This window comes from Bubalus bubalis, chromosome 3 (genome assembly GCF_019923935.1).
Source record: "Bubalus bubalis isolate 160015118507 breed Murrah chromosome 3, NDDB_SH_1, whole genome shotgun sequence".
In the NCBI taxonomy this organism is placed as follows: Eukaryota; Metazoa; Chordata; class Mammalia; order Artiodactyla; family Bovidae; genus Bubalus; species Bubalus bubalis.
In genome coordinates this window covers 50,953,265-50,965,807 of record NC_059159.1, presented here as the reverse complement: position 1 = coordinate 50,965,807, position 12,543 = coordinate 50,953,265, and the positions used below count along the sequence as shown (strand labels likewise).

Genomic DNA, 12,543 nt, shown 5'->3' with positions numbered 1-12,543 from the left:
ATGTGAAACTTTCATAAATTGCTGGTGGGAGTACACACTGGTAAAACCACTTCGGAAAACTGATTGGCAGTATCTACTAAAGTTAAACACACACGTTCACTTCGACACAGCAAATCCATTCCTAGGTCTACATCCCAGAGAAATGGGTGCAGCATATAGCCACCAAGGAACACACACAAGAACACCAGAGCAGCTTTATCCACAATATTCAAAAAGTGGAATCAACAAAAATGTTAATCAGTTGTATAATGGAAGGGCTTCCCCGGTGGCTCAGATGGTAAAGAATCTGCCTGCAATGTAGGAGATTCAGGTTCGATCTTTGGGTCAGGAAGATCCCCTGGAGAAGGGAATAGCAACCCACTACAGTATTCTTGTCTGGACAATTCCATGGACAGAGGTGCCTTTCCATGGGGTTGCAAAGAGTAGGACACTAAAAATAGTATACAGCAAAATTAAGAGCAAATCACTGCTACATATAATAACATGAAAGAATCTCATAGTCACACTGTTGAGAGAAAGAAGCCAGACACAAAAGAGTAGACTGGATTATCTCTGACCACCCCCCAACACACACCCTGTTTTTTTTTAAGTTCAAGAATAGAAAACACTAATCTCTGGTGACAGAAGTCAGAATAGTGGTTACTTGGAGGTACAAGGAGGGCAGTAGTGACAAGCAAGTGGCACGAGGGACTACTGAGTGGCTGGGAATGGTCTGTGTCTTAATCTGAGTGGTGCCCAGAAAGTTATACACACACATTAAAACTCAATCTGCTCACTGACGATCTGTGCACTTTATGGTATTTAATATAGTGAAATTCGTAAGAAAAACAGCTGCCTTCCACACACTCACTGGTCAGCTTGTGTCCAAAGAAGAGCTTCCATTTCAGAGTGGAAAAATATCAAAAATATTTCAAACAAGAGATTCCGATTTACAATACTAAATTTCAAACTCATTTTTCAAATCAACAAAGGTCACAGAAAGCCACTATTTAAACACTGCCAAGACTAAACTTTAGATATAGACTTGTTTAAAGTCATACCTTAGGAAACATATTCCACAGAAAATATTTTCCTCTACTAATCTGAGTGAATTTCACAAGCTACTTAAATATTCTTCTTCACTTCTGCTTTTATTAGGGCTTCTCTGGTGGCTCAGATGGTAAAGAATCTGCCTGCAATGCAGGAGACCCGGGTTCGATGCCTGGGTCAGGAAGATCCCCTGGAGAAGGAAAGCGCAACCCACTCCAGTATTCTTGCCTGGGAAATCCCATGGACAGAGGAGCCTGGCAGAATTACACAGGTTATTTCAATATTATTCTTCATTTCTGCTTTCATTCACTCTGTGACACCTGAAGATTGTCCACTGCCAAGTGACTAAAGAGCCATCCATTACTTCTCTTTCCAGTAATAAGAGACTGAACCAAACAAAATAAGGCTCTACTCTCAACAAAGGCAATTTTTTTGATTTGGGTCCATATTCAAACTTTCTCTGCTTGCCAGTTACCCAAATCACTGACTGTAGATTGTTCCCAAATGAAACCCATAAAAATTGTTTCCTGGCTAGCAATCTTGACATGGCAAAGTTGGCACCCATCTTCTAACAAATAATAAGCTAATTGGTATTCACCTCAAATATGTCCTTGCAGGTTTTCTCTGACGTTTTCAATGTAAAGGCAAGACAAAAAGTGTAAAAGCCACACTAAAAGCTTTAACAAAAATATTTTCTTTGAAGGGAACAGCTGGACTTTTCTTAGCCCAATGTGTTAGCGACACCTAGTGTTGCTTCTTTGCAGCACATCCAAGAAAACACTCCGAATCTTAACTTGAATTGCTCAGTCGTGTCCGAATCTTTGTGACCCCGTGGACTGCAGCACACCAGGATTCCCTGTCCATCACCAACTCCCAGAGCTTGCTCAAACTCATGTCCATCGAGTCAGTGATGCCATCCAACCGTCTCATCCTCTGTTGTCCCCTTCTCCTGCTGCCTTCAGTCTTTCCCAGGATCAGGGTCTTTTCCAGTGTGTCAGCTCTTCCCATCAGGTGGCCAAAGTACTGGAGTTTCAGTTTCCGCATCAGTCCTTCCAATGAATATTCAGGACTGATCTCCTTTAGGATGGACTGGTTGGATCTCCTTGAGGTCCAAGGGACTCAGAAGTCTTCTCTAACACCACAGGTCAAAAGCATCAATTCTTCAGCATTCAGCTTTCTTTATGGTCCAACTCTCACATTCATACATGACTACTGGAAAAACCATAGCTTTGACTAGACAGCCCTTTGTTGGTAAAGTAATGTCTCTGCTTTTTAATATGCTATCTAGGTTGGTCATAACTTTCCTTCCAAAGAATAAGCCTCTTTTAATTTCATGGCTGCAATCACCATCTGCAGTGATTTTGGAGCCCAAGAAAATAAAGTCTGTCACTGTTCCCCATCTATTTGCCATGAAGTGTTAGGACCAGGTGCCATGATCTTAGTTTTCTGAATGTTGAGTTTTAAGCCAGCTTTTTCAGTCTCCTCTTTCACTTTCATCAAAAGGCACTTTAGTTCCTCTTCACTTTTGGCCGTAAGGGTGGTGTCACCTGCATATCTGAAGTTATTGATATTCCTCCCCACAATCTTGATTCCAGCTTGTGCTTCACTCAGTCCAGCATTTCCCATTATATACTCTGCACATGAGTTAAATAAGCAGGGTGACAATATATAGCCTTGATGTACTCCTTTCCCAATTTTGAACCAGTCCATTGTTCCACGTCCAGTCCTAACTGTTGCTTCTTGATGTGCATACAGATTTCTCAGGAGGCAGGTAAGGTCATCTGGTATTCCCATCTCTTAAAGAATTTTGCACAGTTTGTTGTGTTGTGATCCACACAGTCAAAGGCTTTGGCATAGTCTATAAAGCAGAAATAGATGCTTTTCTGGAATTCTCTTGCTTTTTTGATGATCCAGCGGATGTTGGTAATTTGATCTCTGGTTCTGCTTTTTCTAAATCCAGCTTGAACATCTTGAAGTTCTCGGTTCACACACTGTTGAAGCCTGGCTTGGAGAATTTTGAGCATTACTTTACTAGCATGTGAGATGAGTGCAACTGTGCGGTACTTTGAGTATTCTTTGGCATTGTCTTTAGGACTGGAATGAAAACTGACCTTTTCCAGCCCTGTGGCCACTGCTGAGTTTTCCAAATTTGCTGGCATATTGAGCGCAGCACTTTCACAGCATCATCTTTTAGGATTTGAAATAGCTCAACTGGAATTCCATCACCTCCACTAGTTTTGTTCATAGTGATCCTTCCTAAGGCCCACTTGACTTCGCATTCCAGGATGGCTGGCTCTAGGTGAGTGATCACACCACTGTGGTTATGAAGATCTTTTTTGTACAGTTCTTCTGTGTATTCTTGCCACCTTTTCTTAATATCTTCTGCTTCTGTTAGGTTCATACTGTTTCTGTCTTTTACTGTGCCCATCTTTGCATGAAATGATCCCTTGGTATCTCTAATTTTCTTGAAGAGATCTCTAGTCTTTCCCATTCTATTGTTTTCCTCTATTTGTTTGCACTGATCACTTAGGAAGGTTTTCTTCTCTCTCCTTGCTATTCTTTGGAATTCAGGTGGAGATATCTTTCCTTTTCTCCTTTGCCTTTCACTTCTCTTCTTTTCTCAGCTACTTTTAAGGACTCCTCAGACAACCATTTGCCTTTCTGCATTTCTTCTTCTTGGGGATGGTTTTGATCACTGCCTTCTACAATGTTACGAACCTTCGTCCATAGTTCTTTAGGCACTCTATCAGATCTAATCCCTTGAGTCTATTTGTCACTTCCACTGTATAATCATAAGGGCTCATACCTGAATGGTCTAGTGATTTTCCCTAATAAATCTTAACTTATTGAACCTCAAATACACTGTTTCATATAACTCTCATCTTTTAGGTACTGTAATGAATACGTTTTCAATACCTGTTTAAGATATTAAGCACTTCAAAAGAGGATGAGAGGACTTCCATGGTGGTGCAGTGCATAGGAATCCATTTGCGAATACAAGGGACATGGGTTTAATTCCTGGTCTGGGAAGATTCCACATGCTGCAGAGCAACTAAGCCTGAGTGCCATAACTAAAACAGGCAAAACTAATCTACAGGCAAACTAATCTACAGTGGAAAATAAGATAACAATAGTGGCTGTTTCACAGATGGGATGGAGGGAAAATTGAGAACAGCCATGAGGGAAATTTCTTGAATGATAATCATGGTCTATATCTTGACAGAGATGTGGGCTGCCATGTATTTATCAAAGCTCAGGAAGTTTACATATTAAGATTTGTGTATTTAACTGTGGGTAAATTTTACATTAAAAACTAATCAAATATTCAACTTTAATGATAAGCCATGCAAAAGTATTTAGGGGAAACCATGCTGATTTTGCAATTTACTTTGAAATGCACCCAATAAGATCTATAGGTAGAGAGAAAATTAAGCAAATACAGTAAAAATTTTCATGGTATAATCGAGGTGGTGAGTATATATATTTTCCGTAAAATTGGTACAACTTAGCTCTATATTCAGACTTTTTGAAGTTCTTACAATGGTACAAAGCTCATTTTGTAAGTTTTACCTTGCAAAACTGTAGCCCAGCACCACTTCTGAGACACCCAGCATTTTTCACCTGCTCACCAAGCTCCACCAAAGTGTCTCCCTGCTATTTTTAAATATAGGAAACAGAATCCTATATGAGAGAGTACTGCCTTTAAACACCCCTTCCTCAAATGCCCACAAGACTTACTCCTCCACACTTCTGCTCTGCAAATCACTGAGAGAGGCTTTCCAAGACTACCTTACATAATACAGCAACCCACAACAACACCAACCACCCCACTATAACACTTGGTATGTGTTTATTTATTATCAAAGCATTGTACATGTTTTAATATCATCTTCCCCACTCTTCAACCCACCCACCTAGAATAGAAATTCCAAAAGAATAATGGTTTTGTTTAGCTCATTGTTGTTTTCCCAGCAACTTGAACAAGGTCTGGCATATAAAAGACAATCAATAAATCTTTGCTGAGTGAATGAATTAATGAATGAACGAGGCAAGTATAAATGGCATGGCTTTATAAGAATGCAATTTGGCAAATCTACCAAGAGCCTTAGTATACCTTTTATTGATCTCTCTAAATTACATAATCATAAAGATATTTATCTCAATATTCTTAAGAAGAAAAAAACTTAAGAAATCTCAATCAATGTCCAACTATAGAGTAAAGAACATTTCCACCTCAGAACCTCTGACTTTACTATTTGCTGTTCCAATCATACTGTGGCTAAATTTAATTACTTCCATGCCACTTCCTTATTATAATCTCTTTTTTCTTCATATTACAATTTGTCTTTATTTTTATTTAAATCCAGTTCTTCTACTAGCTCCATTAGAGAAAAGACTCTATTTTGCTCAAAATACATACTTTATTACAGACTTGTGTTGAATAAATGAACACTTTTTAAGTTCTCATTCCTCAGGGTACCCAGTCAATCTATGTGTAAGACTGGCTGAAAAAAAAAAAAAAAAAAAAAAAGGATATATGTGTGTGTATATATATATATATATATATATATATATCAAGAATACTAGATATTTTAAAATAACTGAAATAAATAAAATAAATAACTAAGATAACAAGAGCTAAAAGAATTATGGGAGTTAAAGGAAAAGTATAGAATTACTGTGGGGTTTTTTTGTTTTGTTTTGTTTTTTCATATAAATCCCATAAACCTATTTGGTCTTTAGTCCATGTACTGCTGATTTTTTTAATTAACTTACATTACCATATGTAAAATAGACAGCTAATGGGAATTTGCTGTATGACTGAGGGAACTCAAACAGGGCTCTGTAACAACCTAGAGAGGTAAGATGGGAGAGAGGTTCAAGAGGGAGGGAACATATGTATACCTATGACTGATTCATGTTAATGTTTGACAGAAAATAACAATTCTATAAAGCAATTATCCTTCAAATAAAAAATATAATTTTTTTTTTAAGTTTTTAAGAATTTTAAAGGAATTCCCTGGCAGTCCAGTGGTTAGAACTCTGTGCTCTCACTGCCAAGGGCCACATTCAAACCTTGACTAGGGAACTAAGATCCCACAAGCCACGCACCATGGCCAAAAGAAAATAAAATAAATTTTTTAAAAAAGAATTTTAAGCAAGAGCACTGATATTTACATTACCAAAAAGAGGTAATGACACTGCTAGGCATGAGTAGGAAAGGGACCTATTTATCCAGAACAACAACATAAATAATCATTTTTCTCAGGTTACATCAGATGTGTTGACAGAAGGCGCCTGACAGCTTGGGAAAGCTATGAATACTAGTGTCTTCCTGCAGGCATCTCATACACAAAGTCGTAGGAACTGGGCAATAGAGATACCACTTCTGCACAGTTTTGAGCTAACTCAACTTAGCTAGATTCTGAGATATCATCTAAGCCTCAACTGCATTTATGCATTTCATTAAAAAGGCTGAGCACCAAAGAATTGATGCTTTTGAATTGTGGTGCTGGAGAAAAGACTTTTGAGAGTCCCTTGGACTGAAAGATCAAACCAGTCAATTCTAAAGGAAATCAACCCTGAATATTCATTGGTAGGACTGTCGCTGAAGATGAATCTCCAATACTTTGGCCACCTGATGCCGATTCACTGGAAAAGATCTGACTCACTGGAAAAGATCCTAATGCTGGGAAAGACTGAATGCAAAAGGAGAAGAGAGTGTCAGAGGAAGAGAAGGTTAGAAAGCATCACTAACTCAATGGACAAGAATTTGAGCAAACTCTAGGAGACAGCATTGGACAGAGGAGCATGGCTTGCTACAGCCCACGTGATCACAAAGAGTCACACATGACTTAGTGAATGAACAACAACAATGAACTTCATAAACAATTTTTTTTAATGTTTAGCCAGGATGTTTATTTTCTTCATCTAAGACTCAGAGGTGGGACAATTATATAAAGTCAACCTTGGGCACAAACTTGAAGCAAAAACTGAGCTGAAATTCAGACAAAGATTGACTTTCTGCCCACCCTCACTTAACTCAAAAGCAAATATGCTTTACGGTCTCAAAGGTCCCTTAGAACCAGGTTTATTTCTAGACTGACCAACATAAGCTCCTCATCTACACATGGTAACACTTAAATGATTACTGAATGGCTAACTAGTGATAAGTTTCAGAAGGGTTTAGTTAGAGCAATGGGTAACTCACACTGGTCTATAAAGGATGAACATATGAAGGTACACCATAACCTTTACCCTGAAAACTAACACTAAGCTGCCATACCACTTGCATGGCATATCTTCTGCTACCGCAGAGAGGAAATAGAGCCCTTAGACAGTGGGCTTTGAATGTGAAGTCAGACAGAACTGGGTTTGCATTCCAATTCCTCCTCTTTAAGTAGTGTGACCTTACCACCTATAAAATAGGATAGCTTCTCCCTCACAGTATACAACACACGAGACAATGTGTATATAAAGCTCTGAACACAGTAAGAGCCCCATCAGTGCAACAGAAGGAGCTTATTTTTCCAAACTGCCTCCTAATTCTTGAACCAGTCCTCAGGGGAGCTATACTATTGGGCTATACGACTACAATAGTAACAACTGACAACTAATGAAAATTCCACGAAGAAAAGATTATTTAGTTCTCTCAAAATACAATCTGTGCATAAGAATTACTTCAAAGACGTAATTAAAATTACTCAGAAGACCTTTAAGTTACTCAGAGCTAGACATAAGTCAACTATTAAAAACGATACCTCTAATTATAACCAATGCAAGTGGGCAGCCTGAGCACCACCAAAGGAATGTGCTCAATCTGGTCAACACCCCTAATCCACAAGGCCCAACCCTGTTAAAGCTCTAGCTTCCTCTCTGCCTTCAAGTCTGTCAACAAACAGAGTAAAGCATCAAAATGGTGGTGACCTAAATGGGAAGGGAATCCAAGAAAGAAGATACATATACATTTATATATATATAGCTGATTCACTCTGCTCTACAGTAGAAACTAACACAGCATTATAAAGCAACTATACTCCAATCACTCAATCATTAAAAAATAAATTTTTTTAAGAATCAAAATATAGTCTCTATTAATAAGAAAAGGTTACATTTACAAAATCCTCTCCTCTGAACACATCCTTTGTCTATGCCTTTGGCATGATACCTCAATTACAAACAACATTGCAAGGTCTTGAAAAAATGTCAACTACACATCCCCAAAGGCAAAATACAAGTTCACTCGATCCATGACATACCAACAGGATTCTTCTATCTCTGCAAAATAAAGCCAATCTTTAAGAAGTATAAAGCCTAAAATCCTAAATATTTAATAATATGATACATAATTATTATAAGATTAGTGTGTGTATGTGTGTGTGTGTTAGTAGCTCAGTCGTACCCAACTCTTTGCAACCCCATGGACTAAATAGCCTGCCAGGCTCCTCTGTCCATGGAATTCTCCAAGAAATACAGGAGTGGGTTGCCATTCCCTTCTCCAGGGGATCTTCCCATCTCAGGGATCAAACCTGGGTCTCCTGCATTACAAGCAGATTCTTTACCAACTGAGTCACCAGGGAAGCCCCCATAGGATTAGAGGAACTATAAGAACTATAGTTCATTATCAGTGATTTACATACTATAAGAATAAACAATATTTTTACTTAAAATGTTTAAGAATTATGAAGATCAATGTACTCATTACGCAATAATCCTTAAGCCAAATTCTGTACTCAAGAACATCTAGCATTTCATTAAATTTGAGGCAATATATATTTGCTTATAAATCTTTTAGAAAGTAACCATAAAACTCAAAAGAACCAAAAAGGGAGAAAAAAAATTCTAGTTGAACCACCCATGCAAAACAGCCTTCAAACAATGTAGTAAATGCATTTATTAACTGGCCCCGGGTCTCCAACTGCAAAAAAAACCAAAAAACTACACAATAGATGTTCCACCTGCCAACTAGGCCTTCAACCCCAATCTACAGGAGAGACATGATATTTAGGCCACGCCAAACACCAGAATATAACTAAGTATAAGCCAAAGTATGTAGTCCCAACTACACTTCACTGAGCTGTGACCCCACCAAGCCTCTTCCTCTTCTAGTACATTTACTTTTGGTCATCCCAGAGAAGCACATGGAGGACTGAAGATGGAAACTGGGACCAGTGTTAGGCAATTTAAAACATTTATCAAAACTGTGATTTATCCTAAACAGATACACAGACACAAAATGACCTTAGTTCAAGCTCATGTATTACATCATTGTTTCTAATATCAGAAAAGGCGAGGGGAGGGTGCACTCAAGTGTTTCCAATAATTGGAAACAAGTCATGTAAATTAAGGAAAGTCCAAATAAGAGAATTATATGTGGCTATATATATATATATATCCCATAGAGAAGCTCTTGGAATACTAATTCATAAGTAAAAAACAGCAAAGTACAGACAGTTGTATAGTATGTTCCCTTCTGTTAAGGAAGGGCAGGGAGGGAGAAATATATATGTTCTTATTTGCTAAAAAATCAGGATACATAAGAAACTAGAAACCCTACGGAACTAGAAACTACTCAAGATAAGGGAACTGAGGACAAAGCAGTAGGGAGTTTTGTATCCACTCACACCTCTTGAATTTTGTACCACGTGGATGTTTTAACGGACTCAAAACATTTTCTTTTAATAATCGCTAATTTTTTTAAGCCTTCTATAAGCATATTTGTTGTTGTTTAATCATTAAGTTGTGGCTAACTCTGCGACTCCACGGACTGTAGTGTGCCACGCTCCTCTGTCCAAGGGATTTTCCAGGCAAGAACCCCTGGAGGGGGCTGCCATTTCCTTCTCCAGGGGTTAGCCTCTTTACTCTTTTGTAAAAATTGCAGGAAAAGAGAATAATAATACCTACTTCGTAGGGTTACCATGATGAGACGTGAGATCTTCCATGTAAAGTGATCCCCACAATCGCTGGCCTACTTTACAAACCGTTTACCGCATGGTTCAGTTCCCATGTGCCCTTTACTCCTTGGGCCTCCTATGGGGTTCCACACAAAGCAGTCTCTGAGCAATTGCTTGCAAAATAAATGGAGGAGTCCCTAGAGAAAATATGGCCACCAGCTAGCACGCTGCAAAGTTTTCTATTTCAGGGAGTCAGCATCTTCATACTTACAGGGATGCTCCAGACCTGCATTCCATCACTGTAGCCAATCATAATCAGCAAAGGCGGCTCATTCCCTGTGCTATGAATTTCATGAAATTCCAGATTCCTTGATGTATCTGCATTAGAATTAAATAACAGAAGAGGAAATTTAAAAGTCACAATGTCAATCAACAAAAATAACAACACTCCTTTAATGCTATTGGCATAACAATTGCTTCAATTATTTTTCAATAAAAAGTTCAGAAGTTTCGGGACTTCCCTGGTGGTCCAGTGGTTAACAATCTGCCCTGCAATGCAGGAGACACGGGTTCAATCCTTGGTCAGGGACCTAAGATCCCACATGCTGCAGGGGCAACCAAGCCTGAGCACAACCACCACTGAGCCCAAGTACCGCAAGTAGAGAGTCCAACGCAATGAAAGGCCCCACGGGGCGCAATGAAGATCCCGGGTGCCACAGCTATGATCTGACCCAACCAAATAAATATTTTCTTTAAAAATTCAGAAGTTTTGGAAAACATTTAAATGAAAGTGAACAGAAAGCTGAAATCACAAAACTAGTAGTTTTTTTGGTCGTTTCGTTGCTAAGTCGTTTCTGACTCTTTTGTGACCCCATGGACTACTGTGTAGCCAGCCAGGATCCTCTGTCTACAGGATTTTCCAGGCAGGAATACTGGAGTGGGCTGCCATTTCCTTCTCCAGTGGATCTTCCTGGATCAGAGACAGAACCAGTGTCTCCAGTATCGGCAGGAGGATTCTTTACCACTCAGCCACCAGGGAACAGTACATATAATTAGCACAAGTAGGTTTTAAAAATCAAACTCTCTCAGGAGGGTACCAGTACCAAGTATCACTCCATCACACATGAAGAGCAGACTACAGAACCTGACAGACTGACAGCAGTACCCAGGGGAGACGCTAGCACCGGGTGAAGGACAGCAGAGCAGTGCCCGCAGAGGCAGACAGTGTAAGCTGTGTGGGTTTACACGTTGTAACTGGACACTGTGAGAAACAACGGGGAGAGGATAAGGAAGAGTAAGATGCAAGATGGGGAGGAGTGGGGGAACTTCCCTGGAGGTCCAGTTGTTAAGATTCTGTGCTCTCATGCAAGGGGCGAGGGTTGGATCTCCAGTCAGGGAACTAAGATCCCACCTGCCACATGGCAGGGCCAAAAAAAGATGGAGTAAAGGTCTCTGCAAAGAGCTAGAGGGCTTGTGTTAAGGTGGCACAAAAAGCACTATGCCAATATGATTACTCTTGTCATAAAATCATGCTACATTAAAAAAATATTTTTCTAATTAAGAAATTTTTTAAAATAAAAATCAAATTCTCACTAGATACCCAGGAAATACTAATACCAAGAATACAACCACCTATAAAGGCAAATCAAAGTAAAATATTTAGCAAAATTAACTAAATACAAATATGATGTGTAACCATCTAGAATTCTAATATGTATAAATTTAGCAATGGAAGAAAAATATGTTCCTTTACTTACAGGGGATAGTAAATCCTGACACATCTGAACACACTGGACATACAGTTCACAATAAAAGAATTATGTGTACTTTTCTAATCAACTTTTCCAGTTCACATCAGTGAATATTAAGCATTTATCATCCTTACTAAACAGAACTATTACACCTCAAAAATCACTAATCAAGACTTTTCTTCTCAGATCACAACCTTATCTTCCAGCAAGTTTGCTTAACTATTTGCTTTGTGATTCGCTCTCTGACTTCATTAAGACCTCCAATCCACTGAAACCCTGCCTTCTCCCTACTCTTCAGGCCTCTCGCATATATTTACTCTCCTCCTGCCTTAACAGTCTTTGATCAGGCATCTCAGTAACTTCTGCCAGTCATCTACATTCTCTTATCCGTTTGTGTGGGATCTTTGCATGGCACCCAACCAGCAAAACCTCAATCCTAGATGAACCCAACCAGTCCACTATCCTAGTATATTCCATGGCAACCAAGTAGCCCCAGAGAAAATCACAAGAGACACAATCGTCACCACTATAAATTATCTCCACAAACCTCAACTGAGCCTTCAAAACTGCACAACAAATGTACTCAATTTTCTGAAACTTCTACAATTTCAATGACTTTCTTAAACTGTTCTCCAAGCCCTGACTCCACCCAATCTCTCCTTACTCAGCAGATAATGTGTCTCATATACTGCACAAGGAATCTAGAAACTTTGTTGCCAAAAACTTACATGCATCTGTACCACTCACTCTCTTCTCATTCCACTCAATGACACACAATTCTATTTCCTTTTGTCTGAAGTAAATCACTCTGTGAGGGGGAATGGGAGGGTGGGATGATTTAGGAGATTAGGACTCTTTGCGACCCCGCA

General features: G+C 39.1%; 1 protein-coding gene across 13 annotated transcripts in view; it reads right to left on the bottom strand.

The window, feature by feature from the left end:
- BCAS3 (BCAS3 microtubule associated cell migration factor) overlaps positions 1–12,543 on the bottom strand; it is a 589,835-nt gene that overhangs the window by 549,887 nt on the left and 27,405 nt on the right. For all 13 annotated transcript variants that reach the window (XM_044939593.2, XM_044939594.2, XM_044939599.2 and 10 more), the window contains exon 5: positions 10,195–10,301. In XM_044939593.2, coding sequence (XP_044795528.2) covers positions 10,195–10,301 — 107 coding nt within the window. The remainder of the gene's footprint in view (positions 1–10,194; positions 10,302–12,543) is intronic.